The sequence below is a fragment of the Equus quagga genome, chromosome 14 (genome assembly GCF_021613505.1).
Source record: "Equus quagga isolate Etosha38 chromosome 14, UCLA_HA_Equagga_1.0, whole genome shotgun sequence".
NCBI classification, from domain to species: Eukaryota; Metazoa; Chordata; class Mammalia; order Perissodactyla; family Equidae; genus Equus; species Equus quagga.
Genome location: NC_060280.1, coordinates 91,574,201 through 91,601,211, shown reverse-complemented (window position 1 = coordinate 91,601,211; position 27,011 = coordinate 91,574,201). Strand labels below are relative to the sequence as shown.

Below are 27,011 nucleotides of genomic sequence, written 5' to 3'. Positions count from 1 at the left end.
CCAACGGCTTCCCGGTTCCCGGAGGCCCCTACACTTCCTGCATCTGGGCCATTTGAGAGCCCTGCTGTGTGGACGACAAACCCCTCTTTATCTGAGCTCCTCTGAGCGCGTTCCCGGTCCTGGCAGCCAGACAGAGCCCCCATTAAGCCCGCAAGCCTCAATGACAGGCTAACCCGGGCTGGGGGATGCGGCCAACCCCACAGGAGGCTCTCTGTGTTTTCTTCTCCTTTGCTCTGGCCAGGGCTGTGTTTGTGCCGCCAAATTGACACACGGATGGGGTGATTTGCTGTTGCATTAAAGTGAAAACTCTTTCCGTTTCCCCACCCCTGAGTTCTGGAAGCTTCCACCCTTCCCTGGGGCAGGTGCTCAGATGTGCACGCTCACTGACCCCTGCTGGCAGCCTGTGGGTATTGCAGGCAAAGTCACAGCCCGGCGCCCTGGCCCGAGTGGGCTGGTGACCATCCCAGGAGCCCTGGCAGCCACTCCACTCGCTCTTAGTGAGCTCCAAAGGCTGGCAACACAAACCCAGCAGACACAGGGCTCCATCCTTGCAGAGCTTACAAAAAAATCATACTAACTCTGGGATAATATATGCAGCCACCGTGTTCCCAGCAAGGGGAAAAATACAGGGGAGGGAAAAAGCCAAAGTAAGACATTCACATCTAGTTCACTGAATATTGACAGCCCCTCACACCCCACCTTCCTATCCTGCTTCTGTCTTCATTTCCCCCAAAGCATTCACTGTGGGTCCTATTTATCACGCATTATAAAATGTGTTTTACTGATTTCGTGCCTGTCTCTGTATTAGGATATCAGCCCCCTGGGGGGCAGGGACTTTGGGGATTTTTTTGTTCCTCGTTGCTCCAGTACACAGCGCAAAGACCAAGGCTGCTCGTAAAGAGAAGGCCGCACAGTGGAGCCTGGAACCCCCGCTCCGCCACTTTCAAGTCTTGTCACTTGGGCGCGTGAGCTAACCTCTCTCAGCCTCAGTTTCCCCATCCATAAAGTGGGGATGATAGTGGCGTCTACACCTCCCAGGGCTGTCGTAAACACCGAGAGGCTGTGAGCGAAGGCAGAGCCCTTGGAGCGGCACCCGCATCCAGCAGGCGCTTAATAAATGTTTGGTTTTCAGAGCTTTTGGGGGATGGCGGCAAGACCAACCAGCGGTGGCCTCAGGGACTGTTCAGCTGAGGGGCGAGCAGACCGAATCTGGGGCAAACTGCCCTCCCCACACAGCCTGGTGGGTCAGGGTCATGGAGGTCAGGCTGTGGTGGCCCCAGGAGGCAGGAGGGACGTGGCTGCAGGCCTGCTCTGCCGTCCCTGAGGGCGTGGGGACGACCCCTGTGACTTCTAGAGACAAGGTGCATTCAAGAGGCTGGAGTACAGCTCCCGGTGCATCATGGGTGCTGGAAAGGGGCGCAGAGGTGGCGGATCTGAAGGGAGGGGTGACAATGAGACTCTGCTGGCTGCCCTGGGCCCCGCTGGGGCTAAATCCAGAGGGGCCCTAAGGGAGGGCTTCACCAGCCAGGAGTGCGGGGTGACAAGCATCGGGGACCAAGGCATTTCTCCTGCATCCAAGTGCCACGCAAGGGGGCCAGAGAAAGCATCAGAGCCAAGCCAGGGTCTGTGTGGGAGGTGCCTGAGTGAGGTGGGGTGCTCAGGGGCCTGTGTCCCCCCAGAGAGCCCCCGGCGGGAGTCTGGGTCTGGCTAAGTGCAGGAAGACCTGGGAAGGCACCATGACCCAGGGGGACAAGATGGGACATGGAGTCTGGTGCCCCACCCTTGGCCTGTCCCCCAGACGCCCCTGCCACAGACAGTGCCGCCACGCCCGGCACATCCCCCTGGCACCTGGTGGTCCCCGTGCACGCTGCGCCGAGGCCGGTCACGAGCCGGGAGGCCGTTGATCTTGCACTCGTAGCAGGCTTCGGGCGGGAGCAGCTGGGCATCATCATCTGGGGCGTTCGGGGGCTCGGGGCTGAAGCCCAGGCCGGAGACACAGTGCCTGGGCCAGGACAGGGCACGGCGGGCTTCAGGGACAGGCTGGTGGGAGCTCCCAGCCACCCCCCATCCACCTCCCATGCTCCACTCAGAGCCACACCGCCTGTGTGGGAAAGTGTGGTGTGCCGATGTGCTGGCGTGGCTTGCCATGCATCTACACAGGGTATGTGTGCGTGTGTGCCTCCCTCGGCTCACCCAGGCGTAGGTGTGGACCTGCATGCATTCAGGGGTGCATGAATGCACCTGAGGGTCCCCAGAGGCATGTGCATGTGCAAGCCTGCATCCTGGGACGCTGCAGCATGCTTGCACATGTGTGCACGTTGGGATAGATGAACGCACCAGGGTGCCTGGGCATGTTGGCAGGTGTGTGAGCTGTCTACCCACTTAAGTGTATTACAGGGACGTGTGCATCTACCACTGTGGGCGTGCAAGCATACACAAGTGGCAGGAGGACAATGACACCATTGTGGGGTATGAGGTTGTGTGTGCACACGGACATGTACTGCTGGGCCTTTGTGCACGTGTGTATATGCACAGGTGCACACCCTGTGTGGGTGTGCACTAGTCCTAGGGTTTGAGGGTCTCTGTGCACCTCGTTCAAGCCCCTCACCCTTGCCCTGCCCGGAAGTAGCCCCGGGGACAGCCGCACACGAAGCCCCCGGGGGTGTTGGCGCAGCCGTAGCTGCAGGGGCCGCCCCGCGGGGCACACTCGTCCACATCCTGGCAGCCCCCCAGGGCCTGGTCGAAGTCGAAGCCAGAGGGGCAGACGCAGCGGAAGCCACCCAGCGTGTTGTGGCAGGAGGCGCTGCCGCAGGCCGCGGGCGACAGGACACACTCATTCTCATCTGCAGGTGCCGGGGGGAGAGATGACACGGGGGACGGGGGCGGCCTTCGCATCCCCAGAGCCCTCCACCCACAATGCCCCCTGTGCCCTCTCGCCAACTCCAGCACCCAAGGCTGATGTTAAAACCCCAATCGAGCTCCCCATGACCCCCACGTTAGGTCTGTGCCCCCTTTTACACTCCTCCAGGCCCCCCCAGCCCTGTAATTCTCCTTCAAAGCATTTCTCAAAACTTCCCAGAAATCCTAAACTGTGGGCTGACCTAGAACAAGGCTTCTCATTCTTGACACGAGTGACATTTGGGACCGATGGTCCTCTGTGCTGGGGCCCGGCCCGGCCCTGGAGGATGCTGCCCAGCATCCCTGGCCTGCATCTACTCAATGCCAGCAGCAGCCACCACCCAGTTGCGATGAGCAAAAATGTCTCAGAGACACTTTAAAATGTGCCCCAGGGGGCACAAAGGGCCCCAGTGGAGAGCCACTGGTTTAATTAGTCCCTGTCCCCACCACAAGACTGGACAACGGGAGGGGAGGGACAGAGTCTGTTTCTTGGCTCACTTCTGCATCCACAGGGCCCAGTGCAAGGCAGAGCCTGGACAAACCATTGCCAAAGGAATGAATGAGTAAGCATGCAGAGGAGACAGGCAGAGAATGAGGAATTGGTGGCAGAGGCGACGACCTGTGGGGTCCCCAGGAGACAAACTTTCCCCCCACTGGGTGCGGGAAAGATGAATTTAGCTGAAGACCCACCAAGAGGGGCAGGAGGAGGGGCTGGAAAGAAGGCAGTGCTGGCGAGAGGGGACAGCTGTGTCACAGAAGCCACGGGAGGAGAGATTGTCCAGGAGGGACAGGCAGTGGGGCCCGGAGCAGAGGAGGTCGAAGATGAAGACTGAGGAGTGGTGACAGAGAGGTCACAGGAGAGTGAGCCCAACGAGGGTAGAGAATGAAAGCCAGACTGTAGGGGAGGAATGAGGACAAGGCTGTCATTAGGGGGCTCTGGAGCAGCATAGAGAAGCATGCAATGGGGAAGGTTGGGGGGCAGAATGCTAGCCCCCCAAACTGAGGGCCTCTGCACCAGCTATGACAAACATGTAGCACGCACGCCCCCATTCCCCATTGCCGCACCCAAGGCAGACATTGCTAATCAGTCACAGCACTCTTTGCCAGTGATCACAGGCACCGCCTCAGAATCTTTCTCAGCTGAGCCTTCCAGGCCACTACGTCCTAAGAAAGGGCCTTGAATGTTGCCTTGCTGCCTCTGCAGCTCCCTGGCTCCCAGCCTCCCCAGCAGTGGGGAACTTACTACCTTCCAGGCCGGCCCATCTGATCTTTAGGTAGTTGTGCCTTATCACAGTATCCCGCTGGGTGGTGGCTCCTAGTTGTCCGCTCCAGAGGGATTCTGGCCTCCTCCCAGCCCCCTCCACTCACCCACACACTGGCTCCACTGGGAGTGCGGGGTGAAGCCCTGAGGGCAGGCGCAGCGGTAGCCCCCCAGCTCATTCTGGCAGCCGTGCTGGCAGCGGTGGGGCCCGTCGCATTCATCCACGTCTTCGAGATGGCAGACAGGGAGAGGGGGCTCACCCGGCGGCCTCAAGGACCACCTCCCAGGCCCGGAGCCCACCCAAAGCCCAGCTCTACCTTCGCAGCCACGGCCCGAGCTGTCCAGAGCAAAGCCTTGAAAGCATTCACAGCTGAAGCTGCCCGGGGTGTTGTGGCAATGTCCACGGGGGCCACACGGGCCAGGCTGGGTCAAGCACTCGTCGTTGTCTGCAGAGGACAGAGAATGGGCAGGGCCACCTGGTGGTTAGGGCGCCACTGTGTGGCTTTGGGCAAGTTCACTTACCTTTCTGTGCCTCAGTTTCCCCCTCTGTGAAATGAAATCTGTAACCGTTCCCCCTTCACAGAATTGCCATGAACATTTAAGACTGCACACATAGAGAACTTGGTCTGAATCTCATCTGCACCACCTCAAAGCTGTGTGACCTGGGGCGAGTGACTTACCCTCTCTGTGCCTCAGTTTCCTCAGCTGTAGCATGGAGATGATAAGACCTACCCGATCACGTTTTTGCAAGAATTAAATTAATCGAATCACGGAAAGGGCTTAGGACAGGGCTCAGCCTGGGAGTAAAAGATTAACAAACCCCTTCTCCTTTCAGAGGAAAATGACCTGGGGTCGCTGTTGTGCTCTCTCCTCTTGGAAATGTGACAATTGTGGGATGTCAGCCAGTGTGATGGACTGAATGTATTTGGCCCCCTCAAATCCGTATGCTGAAGCCCTAACCCCCCGTGTGATGGCATTTCGAGGTGGGGCCTTTGGCAGATGATGACGGTTAGATGATGTCACGAGGGTGGGGCCCCCATCACAGGATCAATGCCCTTATAAGGAGAGACACCAGAGAACCTCTCTCTCTGCCACGTGGGGACACAGCGAGAAGGTGTCCGTCTACAATCCAGGAAGCGAGTCCTCACCAGGAACCAACCCTGCTGGCGCCTTGATCTTGGACTTCCGGGCCCCAGGATGGGGAGAAACAAATGTGTGCTGTTTAAGGCCCCCAGTCTGGGCTGTTTTGTCTGGCAGCCCGAGCTGAGACAGGCTGGTTACTGGACGATGCTGGTCTGGTGGCAATGGCCCGGGGCTTGTCAATTGTGTTTTGACTGGGATTTTAGAGAAGAAAAAATACATTTTGGGGCCGGGAAGCCTAGTTTTGGCTTCCCCGAGTATGGAGATTCTTGACACGAGGCACACCCCTTTGGGGACCTGGAATCTCCCTTGGGTATGAGAGGCATTGGGACACAGGACTTCTGAGCCAGAGTGGCTCCTGCCGCTGCCCGTGGTCTCTTCCCTGCCGTGTAAGCTGTCACTGCAGGGGCCACAGACTAGCCCTGGATTCCCCCCTGAGAGAAACATCTGGCACCACCGGTGGCTTCTTCCCCTTTGTATCCAGCAAATTGACCCACAGGTCCAGGTGGCCTACTGCAGTCAGGTGAGTCTGACCTTCTAGTTCAGTCGTCCGCAAACTGGGGCCTCGTGAGATGGATCTGGCCCTCTGGCTGTTTTTGTCAATAAAGTTTTATTGGCACAAGGCCACGCCCATTCATGGAAAAACCATCGATGGCTGCTTTTGAGCTACAGCATTGAGTTGTCACAACAGAGACCACGTGGACCACAAAGCCAAAAATATCTATCAATGGGCCCTTTAGAGACAAAGTTTGCCGACCCCTGATCTCGTTAGCTTAAGACCACCCACCAGGAGCACAGGCAGAGAAGCATGAGCCATGAATGATCTGCAGCCCCCAACCCGTGGTAACCATGCAGTGGGGACCCTGGCTGAGAATGTCAACGCTATTCTAGCAAGAGAAGAAGTCCCAAAGGAGTCTGTTGTGTGTATGGTGCACGTGGGACATGTGTGCGCTGGCACACGGGTCTGCGTGTGTACACGCGCACAGCTGCACGCATACAAATGCCGTGTTGAGGCAGATAGGAAATATTTGTGACTTTGTTGCAACTACTTGGCTCTGCGGTTTGGGCGCAAAAGCAGCCACAGATGACACGTGAAGGAATGAGCGTGGCTGTGTGTCAATAAAACTTTATCAACAAAAGCAAGCAGGGGGCCAGGCTTGACCTGGAGGCTGGCATCTGCTGACCTCTGGGCTAGAGCACTGCCTGGGACACAGTAGGTGCGCAGTTGGCGCTGGCTGAGTGGATTAGTGGGAGGCTGAATGGGGCCACTCTCGGCCAGGCTTGGCCCTCGGGGGACGCCTGGTTCTTTCAGGTCACAAGATGCTACGAAGTGATGGAAGGGGCAGATGCCCTGGCAACTCTGGCTTCTGAACCAGCTTCCCCTTTGCACCACTGATGTGGGCCCCAGCCTTTTGGGAGCCCCCTTGGGAGACCCTATGAGAGAGACCCAGAAGACACTGGTCAGGGGCAAACGTAGATGTCGTGGGCCAACGTCAGAGGCACTCCTGAGGGTGGACCTCCAAGGACCCGAGGGCAAGGAAGGAGACTGAGGTTCTAGACGCCACCAGGATATGAGCACCGACAGAGCAAGGACTTTGTCCCAATCACCCCCATGTCCCCGGTGTCTGCCACGCACTGGGCGCTTGGTGCTTATTTGGAGAACAAACCAACAGAGGCCAAGGACGTGTGAGGGCACTTACCGAAGCAGGCCTGGTGGTGCTGGGTGAAGCCGGGGGGACAGTGGCAGGTGAAGGAGCCGACGGTGTTGGCACAGAAGAACTGGCAGTTGTGTTGCCTGGAGGAGCACTCGTCCAGGTCTGCGGCACAGATGGCCCAGGGGGCTCAGGGCAGGGCCCAGGCGAGCCGGGGGCTTCCCAGGGGAAAGACCCTGGAGATGGCGCCCGACACCATGCAGTGGGAAGGGCAGGAGACCGCAGGGGCTGCGCCAGGGGCATCCCTGGGGGGGCAGGGCCAGAGCCCCATGTGGCTTGGTGGGGGACGGAGGGTCATTACCTTTGCAGGTCCTGCCGTCGTCCTCCAGCAGGTAGCCACGGGGGCAGGCGCACAGGAAGCTGCCCTCCGTGTTTTTGCAGAGGAAGATACACGGCTTGGGGGTCTGGCTGCACTCATCCACATCTGGAGGGCATCAGATAGACATTCCCAGGGGCTCAGGGCCTGGGGACTCCACCCCGAACTCTAGCCATCCAGAGTCTGTGGGCTTACACGAGGAATTGGCACTTTTTCTGTTTGGCTTTGCAGGCCATGCGGTCTCGGTGAACTGCTCAGCTCCGCCTTTGCAGCAGGCAGACAGCCACAGAGGGTCAGGAAACAAACAGATGTGGCTGTGTGCCAATAAAACTTTATTGACAAAAACAAGTGGAGGGCTGGACTCAGCCTGAGGGCCAGAATTTGCTGACTCTCGACTTAGATGAACGCCTGCCCCACGACGTAACTGAAAGTCTGAGGATGCACAAAGGAACAGCGGAAAGTGGCCCACGTGGGGTCGAGGTGCAGGCAAGGACCAGGAATGCTCTGCTTCTGGTCTCGCTGTGGCCAGGTGCTGTGCAGAGGGGCCAGGCAGGGTCGGGGACCGGGGGAACTCACCCAGGCAGGTTGTGGCGGTGGCATCTGGGGTGTAGCCAGCCTGGCAGTGGCAGCGGAAGGAGCCCAGGGTGTTGATGCACTCGCCGTGAGGACACAGGTTGGAGAGCATGTGGCACTCGTCCACGTCTGGGGACGAGCAGGGCTTGGCTGGGGTGGTCGCCTCGGGTCACCGGGGCCTGCCTCCTCCCTTCTCCCAGGAGCCTCTACTTCCCCTCCTGCCCCTGGAGCTGGGGGCCTGGTCCCCAGGGGACCCCACCCTCAGGCTGTGGTTTGTACCTCTGCCAGCAGGACACGCTGATACAGTTCCTTCCACTGGACACTGAGAGCACCCGGGGAGACACAGCCACCCCACAGTCTCGCCAGTGACATCGCCTCAGGGCACCCACACCCACACACGAGGAAGCACGGACAGGGACACATGCATTGCACACCAGGCACATGCGCAGACACGCCTGCAGAATCCCAAGGACACACAGGATCCTCTGTCCCCGAGATGCACCCTCGCAAGGGCCCTTCCTTCTCAGCCCCAGATGTCACTGCTGCTCACTTGGGGTCACCTGTCTCCCCCTGACACGCTCGATGAGACACAGTCATGGACCGATACACTCACGCTCACTCCCACACACGTAGCGACCCTCGCAGACACTCTCTGGAACTCAAAACACATCGACTGGCTCGCTCCCTCTTAGCACCTCCCACACACGGGACACACAGCAGCTCCCCCCTCACTAGAACACACACACATTTACAACCTCACACGCAAGGATGTGCACGTTTCACATGCTAATACACAAATGCTCATTAACCAGCATGCACACACATGGAATGCACACCAGCTCACTCGCTTTCACACACTAGCACATAGACAAGTGCTCACTGAAAATTGGCACACACAGGAAACACATCGGCTCACACACTTTCACACACACGCTAATACACAAATGCTCACAAATCAACTTGCACACACAGGGAGTGCCCATCAGTTCACAAGCTCAATAACAAGCCTGTACACACAAAGAACACACACGCATGGTTTGCACACCTACTCACCCGTGCACCCAAGTTTATGCACACCCACAGAGCAGGCTCTGGCTCACACCGGCTCACACACGTGCCGGCACAGAGATGCACACACACACACTGGCTCACACACTCTAGCAGCCGCTGGAGTGCCGACACACGACCGTGGACAGCTCCCCACCCACCTCGGCCCTCGGCGGTGTAGCCCGAGCCGTGGGGGCACAGCTTCCGGTAGGCAGAGGTGCCAGGCAGAGGACAGAGCTCGCAGCGGGGCCCCCAGGCACGGCCACCCCCGCAGCAGCACTGGGCCCTGGTGGCCGCCTCACCGCCGCTCAACTGAGCCTGGCACGCGACCTGCAGCGCCTCGGAGAAGCAGGGGCCCTGCCGGATGTCTGCGGAGAGCAGAGGTTGGGGAGATGGTGGGGGGGGGAACGTGCCACACGGGTCCCCCTCCCCCGTGGCATCCGGTGGCGTTGAGAGTCTACACAAGGGCTCCCAGACGTCTCTGACACGGCTGTGTGTGCTCAGGCTGCAATCGCTCAAGCTGTTGTCGCCTAGAGGGTTAACTGCCCTCTCTGGGCTGGGGCTGGGGCTGGGGCCGGGCAGAAGCTGCAGACCCAACGATGGGAGGGATACCCTGGGGCTGCAGGCGCCGGGAAGCTCCCAGAGGGGAGAACGGATGGTCAAGGGGCAGTGCGGAGGCTGGGGACCATTTTGGGGGAGGCAAGAAGTGGTGGCATCCTGGACAGATGGGGGACAGAGCAGAAGGGTGACATCCAGGGACACGCGGGAAGTGGAGAGAACAGGGGAGGGACACGGTGGACACGTGTGTCCAGATCGGCTCAGCAACCCGCTGCGTGCCCCGTTGGTGCCCCGGCCCCCGGCCCCGCCTCGGGGAGCTCCCAGGAGGCAGGAGGGACGGGCGGCAGTGCCTGGCCACACTCACCGTGGCACACAGTGAGGGCGGGGCTGGGCTCGAAACCCTCGTCACAGTCACAGCGGAAGCTGCCCGCGGTGTTGACGCAGCGGCCGTTGGCACAGAGGCTGGGCTGGACGCGGCATTCGTCGTCATCTGAGGCGGGAGCGATGAGGCAGGCCGGCGGGGAGGCCAGAGCCCCCGAGCCAGCCTCCCCCACGGCCAGAAGGGCCCCTCCAGGGTTGATGTCTGCCCGCCTGCGCCCTCCAGCTTTGAGCTTTCTCCTCTGCGGCGGTCCCCACACCCCTGAGGCACCGTCGTACCTGTGCAGCCCTCTCCGGAGCCGGGCTGGGGCCGCATGCCCGGGGGGCAGACGCAGGCGAAGGTGCCGATGAGGTTCTTGCACAGCATGCCCCGGGCGTGGCAGTCCTGCTGGCCGTCTGCACACTCGTCCACGTCTGCGGACGACCAGGGACAGCTGGAGGCCAAAACTGGGTGCCCCAGGGCCTGGCTGTAGGCTGTGGGGACCAGGATCCCGCCCCCCCCCCCCAGGGGCCTCAGGCGGTGTCCATCCCTCCCTTGACCATCCCAGGCCTCCTGAGAAGCCAAGGGCATCAGGACGGCCCCAAACCCCTGCATCCCCTGCCCACATCAGGCTCTGTGGATCTGTCTGGCCTTCACCACGGTCCTTGGAACACTGAACCCAAAATAGCCCTGGAGAGACTAAGTCCAGCCCAGAATGTCTCACCTTTGACATGTGGGACCAGAAAATTCTTAGCAGTGGGAGGGCATTCTGTGCATTGTAGGATATTTAGCAGTCCTGTTGGACTCAGGACCCTGGGAGACTTTTGTATCCCATTTTCATAACAACACAAGCAGAACCACCACTCACAAAACAGCGCCCATTGCACACTCACTTGCCTCAGCTCTCCCTTCACTTCAGCACTTATTGCTCATTCCCACCCTTGGAGGCACAGGCTCTTATTTTTGCATTTTCTTTCAGGACCAGGGCATGGGAAGCCCCGGGGCCCTGCCCATCACACACCCGCCCACGCCTGTGGATCCTACCTCGGCACATGGCCCCGTCATCCCGCAGGGTGTAGCCGGCCGGGCAGGTGCACACGTAGGAGCCCTCGGTGTTGTGGCAGCGGAAGGCACAGAGCAGGGGATTCAGGGAGCACTCGTCGATGTCTGGGGAGGCCAGTGGAAGTGCCGGCTGGGCGGGGTCTGCCTGTGGGACCCCCGCTCCCTCGCAGGCCAGCCCCCTGTGCCCCCGTCACACAGCCCAGGTCCTGGGCGGGCAGGGTCGTACCCTCGCAGGTCATCATGGGGCCGGGCTCAAAGCCATCGGCACAGGCACATTCGAAGCCTCCAATGACATTGGTGCAGGTCCCTTCCCCACAGGGGTGCCCGACGGAACACTCGTCTATGTCTGGGGTGGGGAAGGGGAGGTCAGCGCCTGCAGAGAGCCCCCTGTCCTTGATATTATTCTGTCTGCCTCCCCCTCCGACTGCCACACAGCACGTAGGGCCAGATGCGGTGCACCTCTGGGCTGGGGGCAGGGCAGGCATGCCGTCTGTGTGCAATGAATGCCTGACTGAATGAGTGAGCAAGGGAGTGAGTGAGTGGATGACTGAGCAAGAGAGTGCATGAGCAAATGAATAAGTGAATGAGTGAATGAATGAGTGAGCAAGACAGCACATGAGCAAAAGAATAAGTGAATGAGTGAATGAATGAGTGAGCAAGAGAGTGCATGAGCAAATGAATAAGTGAATGAGTGAATGAGTGAGCAAGATAGCGCATGAGCAAATGAATAAGTGAATGAGTGAATGAGTGAGCAAGAGAGCACATGAGCAAATGAATAAGTGAATGAGTGAATGAATGAATGAATGAATGAGTAAATGAATAAGCGAATGAGCGAGTGAACGAGTGAGTGGACCATGGAGGGAAGGCAGGACCGGGCTGGGGGAGTTCAGTGGCTGAGGGACCGGATCCTGCCCCGGTGGCATCTGCCCTGCCGGCTCCGCCCTGTCCTTTCCTGGCGCACTGGTCACCCACCCTGACAGCTGACGCCCGTGAAGTCCAGGCTGTAGCCAAACGGACACTCGCAGCGGAAGGAGCCGTCGGTGTTGACACAGAGGCCGTTGGCACACACGCCGGGATTCTCCGCACACTCATTCACGTCTGTGGGAGGCCAGGGTGGGGGACGAGCACAGCTTCTGTCACGTCCTGGCCACACTCAGGGTCTCTTGCTTCCCTCCAGGCTTGGGGGTCCAGGGCCCCCCGTTGGTCAAGGAAGGAGCCTAAGCCTTGGGAACCGGGCTGAGCTGGGGAAGGTAGGGGGCATGGAGGCTCCGGGGGGCTCTTCCACGCGGGTGAGGGGCTCACCTTCCCGAGAGTCGTCTGGGCCTGGGACCGCCCCGTGGCCGAAGGGGCAGAGGTCCTGGAAGGCAGCTGGACACGGAGAGGGGGAGGGGTGAGGGTCAGGGGTCAGGGACAGTCCCCCAGCTCCCCCGGAGTGTGTGCAGGGGAAGCTCAAGGAGGAACAGAGAGGAAGCCGAGCGCGTGGCATGGCAGGGAGCGGACGGGGCAGGCTCACCACTGCCCTCCTGGGGACACAGCTCACACGGCTCGCTCCAGCCCTCGCCGGGCCTCTGGCTGCAGCAGCACCGGCTCTTGCTGGTGTTAAAAGCTTTGGGCACCGAGCACTTTCCAGCCTCGAAACGGGTGAAGCAGAAACTCTGCCGGGTGTCTGTGGGGTGAGTGCCCAGAGAAACGCTCGACGGGCCCTCAGCAGTGCCTGCCTGGCAGGTGCCCCCACCCCCAGTCTTGGGGAAGGGCGTCCGACCCCACAGCGGCCACGCGGAACACTCGAGGCCCCTGGCCATGGTGATTGGCTCAAGGATGGACGTGTGACCCACGCTGGCCAATGAGGGTCAGCCCTGGGGTTTTTGTTGGACCCCTGGGAATCGCTTCCAGTGACACCCCACATTCATAGCTGTGGGGGTGCCCCCGTGCCAGGGAGAATGTCACTCTCAGCCCTTTTATTCCTGGATCAGAAGTCCCTTCCTAGAGAAGCGAAGCGACCCATTCCAGAGGACCCTGGACTTCAGACGCCAAATCCTTGTCACTGACCCCCCCATCCTCAGCCCTGGACTGCCGCCATCAGCCTGAGAAGTCCTCACAACAAATATCGCCCCGCCCTCCGCCTCCTTGCCCCTAACCTGAGAGAGAAGAGGCTGGCTCAGGTTGGGTGGGGCTAGCCCACCCTGGACAAGGCTAGCCCGGCTGAGATGAAGCCAGCCCAGGCAGGGCAACCGTAGCCCATACAGGACAGCCCAAGCCCAGGGGACCAGGCTAGCCCAGACTGGACCAGGTTAGTGCTCCGTAGAAGTGACCCGTCTGGCTAAGAGGTTGCATGGACAAGGGTGACCCCACTACTGCAAAGAAGCCCCTCCGCCCAGGCAGAGCTGCTGGAGATCCGGACAAGAAACTGCAGCTTCCCTTTCTGGGTGTCCCGACTCTGCCTCCCGTCACCTCCCACCTTTCTCCTAATCCCTGCATGCTCCCTGGACCCAGACCCACCAAAACAACGATGCCCGCTGTCAGACAGGACAAAGTCAGGTGGGCAGAGGCAGTGGAAGCTCCCAGGGCTGTTGGCACAGGTGCCAAAGTGGCAGAGGTTGGGCTCCTCCAAGCACTCGTCGATGTCTGGAGGGGCAGGGACACGAGCTGGGTGGGGTGCAAGCAGGCCCAGCAACCAGGGCGGGGCAGGGGTCCCCAGGGCTCAGTATGAACCAGAGCACTAGGTGGACAGCATGGGGGTGGGGGGAGTCTTTCCTAGAAGGTGTCTCCGGGGTGGAGGTCATGGTCAGGCAAGGTCATCTCTAGAGACTAAATGTGTACAAAGCTAACTGAGACCGGATGAAGTCAGCCTACAATGAATGGAGTTAGCTCACGTTGTACTAGGCTAGCCCAGATAGAACAGACCAGAGAAGGTCAGGCCATGCTGGTCCAGGTTAGCCCAGCTTGTACAAGACTGGCCCAGATGGATTGGACCAGAGGAGGCCAGATGAGACTAGTCCAGGTTAGCCCACAATGTATGAGGCTAGCCCAGATGGAAGACTGGACCAGAGGTGTTTAGGCTACACTGGTCTAGGTTAGCCCAGCTTTTACAAGACTGGCCCAGATGGGCTGGATTGAAAGAGGCCAGACGAGACTAGTCCTGGTTAGCCCACACTGGATGAGGTTAGCCCATCTACTCAGACCAGCCTGCTCCAGGTTAGCCCAGGTTGTACAAGACTGGCCCAGATGGTTTAGACCAGAGGAGGCCAGACGAGACTACTCCAGGTTAGCCCACGATGTATGAGGCTAGCCCACATGGAAGACTGGACCAGAGGCGCTTAGGCTAGACTGGTCCAGGTTAGCCCACATTGTACAAGCCTAGCCCATCTGCTCAAGCCAGATGGGTCCAGGTCAGCCCAGGCTGTACAAGGTCTAGCCCAACTGGAGGAATGGACCAGAGGTGGTCAGGACAGACTGGTCCAGGTTAGCCCAGGTTGTATAAGGCTAGCCCAGCTGGATGAATGGAGAGGTGGTCAGGCCAGATGGGTCCAGGTTAGCCCATGTTGTACAAAGTCAATGGGGGATTACACAACTGGAGCCCAGGGCAGACTGGTCCTTGACCACCACTCATTGAGTGAAGAGTTCTACATTCGGGTAATCGGAGGTGCAGTGTGAACCCACACCCATGCCCATTTTATAGGATTCACAAGGAAGCCTGTGGGCCCCAAAGAGAGAGAGCCCTGAACCGGAAGTCCAAAAATGATCCTAATAAGAACGATGTGTGGAGCTGTATTGGGCCCTGTGCTAAGTGCGTCTCCACCCTCATCACCATCTCAGCTGGAATCCCATTTTACAGATGGGGAAACAGAGGCCCAGAGATCCCTCTCTGGCCCCAGAGCTGGGAGGTGGGGCCAGACACTCACCGACGCAATGGTCATTCTGCACCTGGAAGCCAGGGGGACAGATGCAGCGGAAGGAGCCCTCGAGGTTCTGGCAGGTGCCTGGCAGGCAGGCTCCCACAAGGCTGAGACACTCGTTGGTGTCTGTGGAGAGGAGGAGGAGGGGGCTTGCCTGGGACTGGGACCAGAACCTACAGTCACTGCACGATGGACGAGGGTCCCGGGACAAGCCTTCCCTGTGGCAGACCTGGATGAAGGGCTCGAGACTCAGGAGAACAGGGACTTCTGGGGAAGGATGTTCTGGGTCCTGGTGTGGATTATAGGTGAGGCTGAGTGGTGTCCAAGGGAAGAGGGAGCAAGAATCCTAATCTCGAGCCACGTGCAGATCCCTCTCACAGTGTCCATGGCATCCAATTAACACCTCTACTATTCCTTACTTCAGAAAACTTAGATTTCCAAGACAGCCTCACCCTAAATCGCAAACCCTATGAAAACATAGGTCTGATGTGCTGGGTTTATTCCTTCTTAAAAATAAGCACATGGTTATGAAATAGAACCATGCTCCCTCAGAAGGACCAACCGCAGGTGAACCTGGAGCAGGGGCTGGCTGAGACGGCTCCCAGCACTGTGCGACTCACCCACACAGTTCTTCCCATCAGCCGAGAGCTCAAAGCCATCCTGGCAGAGGCAGTGGAAGGAGCCAGCCGTGTTGATGCACTGGCCAAAGCGGCATACCTGTCCTGCCAGGGTGGTGCACTCATCCACGTCTGCAGAGGGGAGATGGGCAGGTGGGGTCACTCACAGCACTGGGGCTCTGAGCCTCCCTGGCACTTCTGTTCACAATGAAGTTAAGTTCATGGCAGTGACTACAATTTGTGCCAGGCTCTGTATATCAACCTCCCAACTACCCTATGAGGGAGACACTAATATTTTCTAATATGAACATTTTAATGCTATGAAGTTGCCTCAAGGTGCTTCCTTAGCTGCACCTCACAAATTTTCTGATGTTGTGTTTTCATTTTCATTTAATTGAAAATATTTCTAAATTTCCCTTATGATTTCTTCTTTGATCTATGGATTCTTTAGGAGGATGTTGTTTAATTCCTAACTATTTGGGGATTTTCTGGGTATCTTTCTGTGACCGATCTCTAGCTAATTCCCTTACATTCTGAAGACATGCTTTGTGTGACTTCAGTTGTTTTAAATTTGTTAAGATTGTTTTTATGGCCCAGAATACAATCTTTCCCGGTGAACGTCCATGTGCACTTGAGAAGAACATGTGTTCCGGAATGTTCTATGAATATCAATCAAGTCTAGGTGGTTGGCAGTGTTGTTCAAGTCTTCTATATACTTACTGATTTTCTATTTGTTCCCTCTATTACTGAAGGAGGAGTGCTGAAGTCTCCAACTATAATTGTGGATTTGTCTATGTCTTTGTCAGTTCTGTTCATTTTTACTTTACACGTTTTGAAGCTATATTGTTAGATGCATATGCATGTATGATATGTGTTCTCAGAGAATTGATTCCTTAATCAATATATAATGTCTCCCTTTATCTCTGGTAATATTCCTTGTTCAGAAGTCTATTTTGTCTGATATTAATACAGGTAGGTGCTACTATTAATCTTCTTTTTTCTTTTTGGTGAGGAAGATTTGCCCTGAGCTAACATCTGTTGCCAATTTTCCTCTTTTTGCTTGAGGGAGATTCGCTCTGAGCTAACATTGGTGCCAATCTTGCTCTATTTCATATGTGGGTCCCTGCCACAACATGGCTGCTGATGAGTGGTGGAGGTCTGTGCCCGGGAATTGAACCTGGGCTGCCAAAGCAGAGTGTGCCAGACTTAACCACGAGGCCATGGGGCTGGCCCTTAATCTTCTTTTTAAAGAGGAGGAAACTGAAGCACAGAGAGGAAATGACTTGTCTAGGGTCACACAGCTAGCAAGTGGCAAAGCTGGGATTTGAACTCACATCACCTAATCTTGGAATCCATGCTCCTAATCACTGCACTAAACTGCCAGCATCACACCCCCTAGGTCCTGCCTTCACTCTCCACCTTCCTCTCCATACTGCCCATCTGCCTCCCATCAACCTGAGCATAAGCTCTAGCCAGGAACCCCCAGCAACTGAGAATTAAAGGTGTGTGAGGAACTCTGTGGGTGACCCACTTTCCATCCCCTGGGGGTGTTTTTCTGGAAGGATCCTTGGCAAGAGATCCTTTATCTCAGAGGGGTGCCCTCAAACCAAGGACCCGCTTTTCGGTGGGGAACAGAGGCCCGCCTGCCAGCCTGGGTGGCTCACCTGTGCAACCTCCACTGTGCGTCACTGCAAAGCCGGGGAAGCAGAGGCAGGTGTAGGAGCCGACGAGGTTCTTACAGGTCCCGTTTCCACAGGGCTGCCAGTCACACTCGTCCACGTCTGTCAGAGCAAAGCCCCCGAGCCCCGCCCAGCTCACCCAGGGCATTGGGCAGCTCGGGGAGGGAGGGGCTGAGAAGGACCCCAGGACTATCTATTGCTCCCATTTTACAGATGGGGAAACTGAGGCACAGGGAGGCGAATAAGCCATTGTCCGCAAGGTCTTAAGCACCAAGACTCAAACCTGTGAGTCTGTGCACCAGGATGGACACAGAAGCACCGTCCCCACCCCAGAGGAGAGTAGACCTATGGCCCCTCACCCTGGGCAGCCTGGCCTGTGAGGAGGAAGCCAAAGGGGACACTCACCCGTGCACAGGGTCTGGTCCGCTGAGGCCCGGAAGCCGGGGTGACACAGGCACGTGTAGCTGCCCTCCGTGTCCACGCAGTCGCCGTGGCTGCAGACATTTGCGATCTCCCGACACTCATTCCGTCCTGGGGGAGGGCGGGCAGTGTGGGGTCCCCGGGCCCCCTCACCCGGTGCTTCCCTGAGCCCGTGCAGGCTGCGATGGGGCCGCCGAGGCCTGCCAGGAAGCTCCCCATTCAAGCCGCTGCCAGCACCGTGCCTGGTCTTCACCTCCTGTTCCAGCCCCGTGACTCCAGTATCAACAGATGCCCTCAGCATCCCCACCCGCCCACAGTACAGCCAAGGAGAAAGGCCTGGACAGAGCCAGGCCCTCCCCAAGTCACAGTGGGAGACAGAGCCTGGCTTGGTCCCATACCCCATGCCCTCACATGGGGCCTCCCCACCCCATGCCCTGCTGGGGTCCCCGCTTACCCACGCAAGCCCCGCCTGGCAACAGCTTGTACCCGGGAGCACACTTGCAGCGGAAGCTGCCGGGGATGTTGACGCAGTCGGCATTCTGCTGGCAGGGGCCCTCCCCGTTGGCACACTCGTCCACATCTGGGGACAACGGCCAACAGGGCGGGGGTGAAGAAGGATGCAACCCAAAATGCAGCCCCAGGCCTCAGAGGGGAGGGTCTCTCCAGAAGCAGCCAGAGAAAGAGGGAATGTGGTCACGGGAGATGGAGGGCCCCCCCCGGAAAGGCGTTAGCCCCGTTACACAGAAGGGGAAACTGAGGCTCGTGGAGTTTCAATGCCTCGCCCAGAGAGCACAGGGGGCGGCCGGCATCCCACCCGGGCTGGGGAGGCGGCACCTTCGCAGGCCAGCAGTGCACTGTTGTAGCTGAAGCCGGTGCGGCACTCGCAGCGGAAGCTCCCGATCTGGTTGATGCAGACACCGTGGGCGCAGACGGCAGGGATCTCCCCGCACTCGTCGATGTCTGGGGAGGGCGGCGGCCGTCAGGGGTGGCCCAGCCCCGGGGAGATGCCTGGAGACCCTGAGCTAAGGGACCATGCAGCCTGGGAGGAGAAGCAACCTCGAGCCGGCACACAGTCGAAAAGCCCTGCTGTGGCCAAAATATACCCTCTCCCACCAGAGAGAGATCAGGATGCGGGAGGAGAGACGAGAGCAGAGGGAGAGAGCATATTTCACAAGTAAAAATGCCCATCTGCCATGGCCCAGCAAGCCTGCTTTGCGGGGTCTACAGGCAGCAAGCTGCGTGGGGAAGTCCTGAGACGAGGTTTGCAAGAAACTGGAAATATCAGCAGAGGAATGGATGAACACAACATGGTCCACCCCTACAGGAGAATATAATTCAGCCTTAAAAAAGGAATGAAGTGGGGCCGGCCTGGTGGCGCAGTGGTTAAGTTCGCACGTTCCGCTTCGGCGGCCAGAGGTTCGCCGGTTCGGATCCCGGGTGCGGACACGGCACCACTTGGCATGCACTGGTGTGGTAGGCGTCCCACATATAAAGTAGAGGAAGATGGGCACGGATGTTAGCTCAGGGCCAGTCTTCCTCAGCAAAAAGAGGAGGATTGGCGGTGGATGTTAGCTCAGGGCTAATCTTCCTCAAAAGTGAAAAAAAAAAAACAAAACAAGAATGAAGCACTGACACCTGCTATGCCATGGATGAACCTTGACAACATGATGCTCAGTGAAAGAGGCCGGTCCCTACAGAACAAATACTCTAGGACTCCATTTATAGGAAATGTCCAGAAGAGACAAATCCATAGAGATGGAAAGCAGATGGGTGGTTGCCAGGGTCTGGGGAAGGACAGAACGAGGAGTGACTGCACATGGGGACGGGGTTTCTTTTCACATAAGGAAAACGTTCTAAACAGATTGAGCTGATGGTGCACAATTCTGTGAATACACGAGAAACCACTGAAGTGTACACCTTAGATGGGTGAAGTGTATGGTAGATGAATGATTTCTCAATGAAGCTGTTATATATAAAAAAGAATCTGGAAGCAACCTAAGTGTCCATCCCTGGGGGACTGGCTCGTGACCCAGGAAGGGTCAGCACCTCGGAATACTACACAGAGGGACTACGAGGGCGGCGGTCTGCATGGAATAACCTGGCAGGTTCTTTACGACCCGTTGCTGGGTGCAAAAAGCAACTTGCAGACAAAATACAGGGAATCACAGAATTTACGTTGACTCCCCAGAACACAGTTTCATACATTTTCACGGGGGAATCTCTCTGTGTATCTAAATGTGTGAAAAAAGAAACACTCCCGGTGTGAGGCACAGGAAACTTGCGAGAGTGCGAAGGACACTTAGATTTGAGGTGGAGACTGAAGAGGGAGTGAATCTCGTCCACCTTGTTCCGATCGTTTAAGATAAGGAAGATACAGCCGTGGGAATAAAACAACTGGACATGGGTTCGTTAATTAAACACCACACTGGTGAAATCTGGCGTTCAGGTATTAAATGGCACAAAACCTCGCCAAACTTAAAAAGGAAGGGAATTCTGACACAGGCTCGAATGTGTATGAACGCCAAGGACGTGATGCTCAGTGACGTGAGCCAGACACAGAGGGACACACACTGTGTGGGCCACTCACAGGAGGTCCCCAGAGGAGCCACATCCACAGAGACAGAAAGTGGATGGGGGGCCAGGGGCTGGGGGAGGGGTGGGAGTCAGTGTTTCATGGGGACAGAGCTTCAGTTTGGGGAGATGGAAAGTTCTGGAGACGGATGGTGAGGATGGTTGCACAACCATGTGAACGGGTTTCATGTCACTGAGCTGTGCACTTAAAAACGGTTCAAATAAAAAAAAATGGTTCAAATAATAAATTTTGTTATGTATATTCTATCAGAATTTTTAAAAATGAGTAACAATTTAATAAAAATACTCTCACTGTAGACCTGAAACCATAAGGTTTCTGGAAGAAAACGTAGGCAGTACACTCTTTGACATCAGTATTAAAAGGATCTCTTCGGACACCATGTCTTCTCAGAGAAGGGAAACAATAGAAAGAATAAACAAATGGGACTTCATCAGATTAAAGAGCTTCTTCAAAGCAAATGAAAACAGGATTGAAACAAAAAAACAACCCACTAACTGGGAAAAAATATTTGCAAGTCATATATCTGACAAAGGCTTAATATCCTTAATATATAAAGAACTCTCGCAACTCAATCACAAAACATCAAACAACCCAATCAAAAAATGGGCTGGAGACATGAACAGACATTTCTCCAAAGAAGATATACTGATGCCCAATAGGCACATGAAAAGATGCTCATCATCGCTGATCATCAGGGAAATGCAAATCAAAACTACACTAAGATATCACCTTACACCCGTTAGAATGACAAAAATATCTAAAACTAATAGCAACAAATGTTGGAGAGGTTGTGGAGAAAAAGGAACCCTCATACACTGCTGGTGGGAATGCAAACTGCTGCAGCCACTATGGAAAACAGTATGGAGATTCCTCAAATAATTAAAAATAGAACTACCATATGATCCAGCCATCCCACTACTGGGTATTTATCCAAAGAGCCTGAAGTCAGCAATCCCAAAAGTCCTGTGCACCCCAATGTTTATTGCAGCACTGTTTACAATAGCCAAGACGTGGAAGCAACCTAAGTGCCCATCAACAGACGAATGGATAAAGAAGATGTGGTACATATATACAATGGAATACTACTCAGCTGCAAAACAGAACAAAATCATTCCATTTGCAATAACATGGATGGACCTTGAGAGAATTATGTTAAGTGAAATAAGCCAGCAAGAGAAAGATAATCTGTATATGACTCCACTCATATGAGGAATTTAAAACTATGGACCAAGAACAGTTTAGTGGATACCAGGGGAAAGGTGGGGTGGGGGGTGGGCACAAAGGGTGAAGTGGTGCACCAACAACATGACTGACAAACATTAATGTACAATTGAAATTTCACAAGATTGTAACCTATCAATAACTCAATAATAAAAATAAAATAAAATTAAAAAAATACTCTCACTGTTTTTTTTTTTTTTTTTTTTTTTAATAAAGGGAAGTGTCTGGGGGCAGATTCCTGGCCTGACCTGGGGAGCTGGAAGTGTGGGGGGCATGGGGTGGGGGAGGGTGGAAGGGAAAGCGTTATGGGGGAGAGGAAGGGAGAGGTTAGGACTCCGCGGACAGAGGAACCTGGAGCTATGAGTGAGGAGGCGCGGTCACTCACCGAGGGGCTTCCCCGTGTGGATGTCAATGACGAAGCCGGGCACCTGGTTTCCGCACAGGATCTGGTAGTCCACTGGGCAAAGGAGAACAGGATGGGGAGGTGGTGCTGGGGCTGCAGGCTCTCCCGGTGGGGGACACCCCTTCCTCCTGCCAATACCTACGGCCTCTTCCATCCCTGCCGCCTGGTCCTCACCTGGCCTCTGATAACTAGTCCCTCTTGCTTCCTCCTCTCTGACCAGCCCTGGGAGGGTTAAAGACGACCAGCCGGCCATGCAGTGTGATCTTCCAACAGAGAGACGCCACCCTCGCATCTCTTCCCTACTTGAGTGCCACCAAGCACGCCCCGCCGCCCTCGCCATAAAAAACAGACTTTTCAATTTGGACCTCAAGACCCTCCCCCTCCCACACCAGCCCCACCTTTCCTCCAACAGTAACTCCCGTGCTCCTGTCACACTGATTTCGTTACACGTCTGAACATGCCCTGCTCCATCACGCCACCACACCTTTGCCCATGCTGTTCCCTTTGCTGTTCCCTAGCAAGGCTCACTTCAACCTTGAGGGCTCAGGGAAGCCCACAGGGAAGGCTCCCTTGGGCTCCCCCTGACCCACCACTCTGGCCCCCAGGCACCTGATGGCACCAGCCTTGGGCTCTCCTGGACAACGCAGTCTCTAACTGTATCCCACTTTTGACACCAAGATGCTGGCTGCTCCATCCCCAGGCAAGGCGGGCGTCACCTGACAGACACGGGGAGGCATTTGGGAGGTGCCACTCTGCTGCCCTTCCCCAGGTCCCTGACCCGGCCCTTGCTTGCTCTTCTGGTGCATCGTGATGAGAACAGACCGATCTCAGCCTCATGTCCTGCCTCCTCATGTCCTATGTGCACCTCAGAATCAGGTGCACGAGGTCCGGGCAGATGCTTAAGTCCCAGCACATAACTTGTGGGCAGCATCTGGTCTGTCTTGACAATCCCATAACCAGACCTGGGTGCTCACGGCTTCCTCCCAGACTGCAGAGCTTGCATCTGCTTTATTCTAGAAGCCAGAACAGGGCATGGCACCCAGAGATGGCCAGGAGTGACCCCTTCCTGTTGCACTGCTCTGGGTTGAACAATGACCCCTGCCCTCCACCCCCAAAGTTCATGTCCACCCAGACACTCTGCATGTGACCTTTTTTGGAAATAGGGTCTTTGGGGATGTAATCAAATTAAGATGAGGTCATCATGGATTAGGGTGGCCCCAAATGTGATGACTGGTGTCCTTATAAGAAAAGAAGAGACACACAGAGACTCAGGAAGAAGCCATGTGTGATGAAGGTAAACATCAGGGTGATGCAGCCACAAGCCAGGTGAACACCAGAGAACGCCTGGAGCCACGAGAAGCTGGAAGAGGCAAGGAAGAATTGCTCCCTAGAGCCTCTAGAGGGAGGGTGGCCCTTGCCTCGCCTTGATTTCTGACTTTTAGCCTCCAGAATTGTGAGAGAATTCTGCATTTCTGGGTTCTTTTTTTTTTTTTTTTGGTGAGGAAGATTGTTGCCAACATCTGTGACAATCTTTCTCTTTTATGTGGGACTCTGCCACAGCGTGGCTTGATGAGCGATGCTAAGTCCATGCCTGGGATCTGAACCTATGAACCCCAGGCCGCCAAAGTGAAGTGGGTGAACTTAACCACTATGCCACGGGGCCAGCCCCTACATTTCTGTTTTTTTTTCAAGCCACCGCGTTTGTGCAACTTGTTACCACAGCCCTAGGACACGAATTGTCTTCGCTTGGGCTGCTAGAATGAAATGCCATAGACAGGGGGTTTCAGCAACAGTTCTGGAGGCTGGAAGTCTGGGATCAAGGTGCTGGTGGATTCAGTGTCTGGTGAGAGCCCGCTTTCCGGGTCACAGATGGCTCTTTTCTTGCTGTGTCCGCATATGGGAAGGAGAAGATGGTCCCACTCGTGTGTCTCTTATAAGGGCACTAATCCCATTCACGAGGGCACCTCCCTCATGACCTCACCCAGCCCTCATCACCTCCCCAAGACGCCACCTCCTAATACCACCACCCTGGGGATTAGGTTCAAGACATGAATCTGGGGGGACACACACATTCAGGCCATAGCCCCAGTATAACGGTAACCCCCCAGTTGCCCCCTTCCAGCCACTGCAACATTCCTGTGCCTCTTTCTGATATCTGGGCTGGCTGCTAGAACATTCTAATAGATCTCGTCCCAGCTGCCAAGATACTCTCGCGCTCAGTCCTGCCTCCAGGCTTTTGCTCGTGCTGTCCCCTGCCTGGAACACCCTTCCTCATCCTGACCGACATTTCGTCCACTCAGCCCAAAGCTTCCCCGAGTCTGCCCCTTCCCCAGCTCGTGGGGCGCCTGGTTCCTCAAACCAGTTGTGCATTTTCTTTCTGGCCCCAGGCACTCACCAACCCCCCGAAATAGTCTGTGAGACGTCAAGAACCTTTACCACCAATGAAGCCTTCCCCAGTTATCCTGAATCCAGCAAATCTGCAAAATGGAAGGAAGGAAACCTCACCCACCCTAACAGCATTGATTTCCATACACTGGGGCATAATTGTAACTCTTCAGCTTGGATCAGAACAACGCAGACTAATCGGGGACCCCTAAGTGGGATGTGCCTCCTTAAACATCGCACCGAAAAGGGCCAAGCTGGAAAGAAGGCAGAGGAGGGGCACTCACGGCTGGCAGGGGTGGGGCAGGCCTCGCAGGGTCTATTCCAGGCCTGGCCAATGTTGTAGGAGCAGCAGCACATCTTCCGGGTCATGTTAAAGGCCAGCTCATTCCAACAGGTACCGTTGTAGTGCCGGAAGCAGACACTCTTCCTCATGTCTGCAGTTGGGGTGGGGAGATGAGTGTCAGTAAGAAACACCCAAGCCGGAAGAAGAGAGAGCCAGACATGTGGAAACTCATTCACAAAATAACTGGCCTGACATCTCTCCCCCAACACACTTGGGGGTGCCATTCACGTTTTAGCCTTTGTTGGGCAGTGCACAACCTGGACAACCATTCATGGCAGCCCTGGGCCACTGAGACCTGCAGCCTCGTTCAACGCTGCATACCAGCATCTCAGATACACTCACCCTCCCTCTCTCTCCTCCCCCAACATGCCTCTGCACACTCTTCCAAGACTTGAGACTCCCAGACTCCCTTCCACACCCGGTGCTGATTGCACAACTTCTGGTGTCCCCCATCATCACGCTCCGTACCCATGCAGTTGTTGCCGCCATTGACTTGCAGGTATTCCGCAGGGCAGACACATGTGTAGTTCCCCAGAGTGTTGTAGCAGGTCCCAGGGCCGCAGATGCCCGAGTGCACAGAGCATTCGTCGATGTCTGCAGAGGAGGGAGGAGCAGTGTCCCGGAACCGTCCAGATAACTCCCCGTCCCAGGGCCGGTGGAGCCACTTCACTACGGGCTTGAGTTTGGTTTCAAGATTAGTTTAAAATGCATAGACATGTTAGTGACGCAGAAAGATAAGACAGGGTGTTAAGCAGAGGAAAAGGTGTACTATGATCCCACTTCTGTTAAGAAAAAATATAATGAAAATGGACCATTCTTTCTCACCATTCACCAAAATAAACTCAAAATGGATCAAAGACCTAAAGCTGAGACCTGAAATCATAAGGCTTCTAGAAGAAAATGTAGGCCGTACACTCTTTGACATCAGTATTAAAAGGATCTCTTCGGACACTATGTCTTCTCAGACAAGGGAAACAATAGAAAGAATAAACAAATGGGACTTCATCAGACTAAAGAGCTTCTTCAAGGCAAGGGAAAACAGAATTGAAACAAAAAAACAACCCACTAACTGGGAAAAAATATTTGCAAGTAATACATCTGACAAAGGCTTACTATCCATAATACATAAAGAACTCACACAACTCAACATCAAAAAATCAAACAACCCGATCAAAAAATGGGCTGGAGACATGAACAGACATTTCCCCAAAGAAGATATACTGATGGCCAACAGGCACATGAAAAGATGTTCATCATCGCTGATCATCAGGGAAATGCAAATCAAAACTACACTAAGATATCACCTTACACTCACTAGAATGACAAAAATATCTAAAACTAATAGTAACAAATGTTGGAGAGGCTGTGGAGAAAAAGGAACCCTCATACACTGCTGGTGGGAATGCAAACTGCTGCAGCCACTATGGAAAACAGTATGGAGATTCCTCAAATAATTAAAAATAGAACTACCATATGATCCAGCCATTCCATTACTGGGTATCTACCTAAAGAGCTTGAAGTCAGCAATCCCAAAAGTCCCATGCACCCCAATGTTCATTGCAGCATTATTTACAATAGCCAAGACGTGGAAGCAACCTAAGTGCCCATCAACAGATGATTGGATAAAGAAGATGTGGAACATATATACAATGGAATACTACTCAGCCGTAAAAAAGAACAAAATCGTCCCATTTGCAACAACATGGATGGACCTTGAGGGAATTATGTTAAGCGAAATAAGCCAGATAGAGAAGGATAATCTCTGTATGACTCCACTCATATGAGAAATTTAAACATGTGGACTAAGAACAGTTTAGTGGATACCAGGGGAAAGGTGGGTTGGGGGGTGGGCACGAGGGGTGAAGGGGTGCACCTACAACACGGCTGACAAACAATAATGTACAACTGAAATTTCACAAGATTGTAACCTATCATTAACTCAATAAAAAATAATAATAATAAAAAAAAGAAAGATCCATTGTATACAACAAAGTGTAGAGTGGAAATCACAAAAATCTAGGTTTCAGGATAGAATGAACCTTGATGGATACCCCACCTGAGAGTATTCAAAATATGACATAGCTCTGAAAGCTGCCAAAAAAGACTCCTAAATTTACTAACACCTTTGTGTCTGTCAGAGTCCATGTGCTAGGACTAACTGACCAGGACAGCAAGGAGGGAGAGGACAGACTGGAACATTGGCTGAATGGGAAGTTTCCTAGGCCTAGAACACGGTCAGAAATGAATAATGACCCCAAGATCTGGTAAATCAGAAGTGGACAGCACAGGTGTTAGGTGGAGCAAAGCCTACATCTAAGCAAACCTAGATAAGTCAATCAGGCCCAGATAGATGGAGGTACAAGGGTGGAACTGAGAGTTAAGGAATGGGAGAGAGTTGAGATGGACAATGGGTCTACCTGTAAGAAGGATTCTAAGACAGAGACTTGGTAGCCAGAAATGAGTGGAGAGTTGGGATGGATAAACAAAGAAAAAGTCAGGATTAGTTCCTTCTCTTTAAAAGGATGTTAA

The 27,011-nt window shown here is 55.2% G+C and overlaps 1 protein-coding gene across 1 annotated transcript in view; it reads right to left on the bottom strand.

Annotated features, from left to right (window-relative positions):
- Positions 1-27,011, bottom strand: part of FBN3 (fibrillin 3) — a 60,442-nt gene that overhangs the window by 810 nt on the left and 32,621 nt on the right. Inside the window, exons 39-63 of the mRNA XM_046638311.1 lie at positions 24,951-25,076; positions 24,424-24,573; positions 21,737-21,808; positions 18,372-18,497; positions 17,992-18,117; positions 17,523-17,648; positions 17,103-17,219; positions 15,442-15,570; positions 14,828-14,947; positions 13,425-13,550; positions 12,439-12,591; positions 12,228-12,293; positions 11,898-12,023; positions 11,152-11,271; positions 10,908-11,030; positions 10,163-10,297; positions 9,870-9,995; positions 9,109-9,315; positions 7,904-8,029; positions 7,313-7,435; positions 7,000-7,116; positions 4,477-4,605; positions 4,267-4,386; positions 2,609-2,843; positions 1,849-2,002 (exon numbers count right to left, since the gene is read on the bottom strand). Of these exons, the coding sequence (XP_046494267.1) occupies positions 1,849-2,002; positions 2,609-2,843; positions 4,267-4,386; positions 4,477-4,605; positions 7,000-7,116; positions 7,313-7,435; positions 7,904-8,029; positions 9,109-9,315; positions 9,870-9,995; positions 10,163-10,297; positions 10,908-11,030; positions 11,152-11,271; positions 11,898-12,023; positions 12,228-12,293; positions 12,439-12,591; positions 13,425-13,550; positions 14,828-14,947; positions 15,442-15,570; positions 17,103-17,219; positions 17,523-17,648; positions 17,992-18,117; positions 18,372-18,497; positions 21,737-21,808; positions 24,424-24,573; positions 24,951-25,076 (3,278 nt within the window). The remainder of the gene's footprint in view (positions 1-1,848; positions 2,003-2,608; positions 2,844-4,266; positions 4,387-4,476; positions 4,606-6,999; positions 7,117-7,312; positions 7,436-7,903; positions 8,030-9,108; positions 9,316-9,869; positions 9,996-10,162; positions 10,298-10,907; positions 11,031-11,151; positions 11,272-11,897; positions 12,024-12,227; positions 12,294-12,438; positions 12,592-13,424; positions 13,551-14,827; positions 14,948-15,441; positions 15,571-17,102; positions 17,220-17,522; positions 17,649-17,991; positions 18,118-18,371; positions 18,498-21,736; positions 21,809-24,423; positions 24,574-24,950; positions 25,077-27,011) is intronic.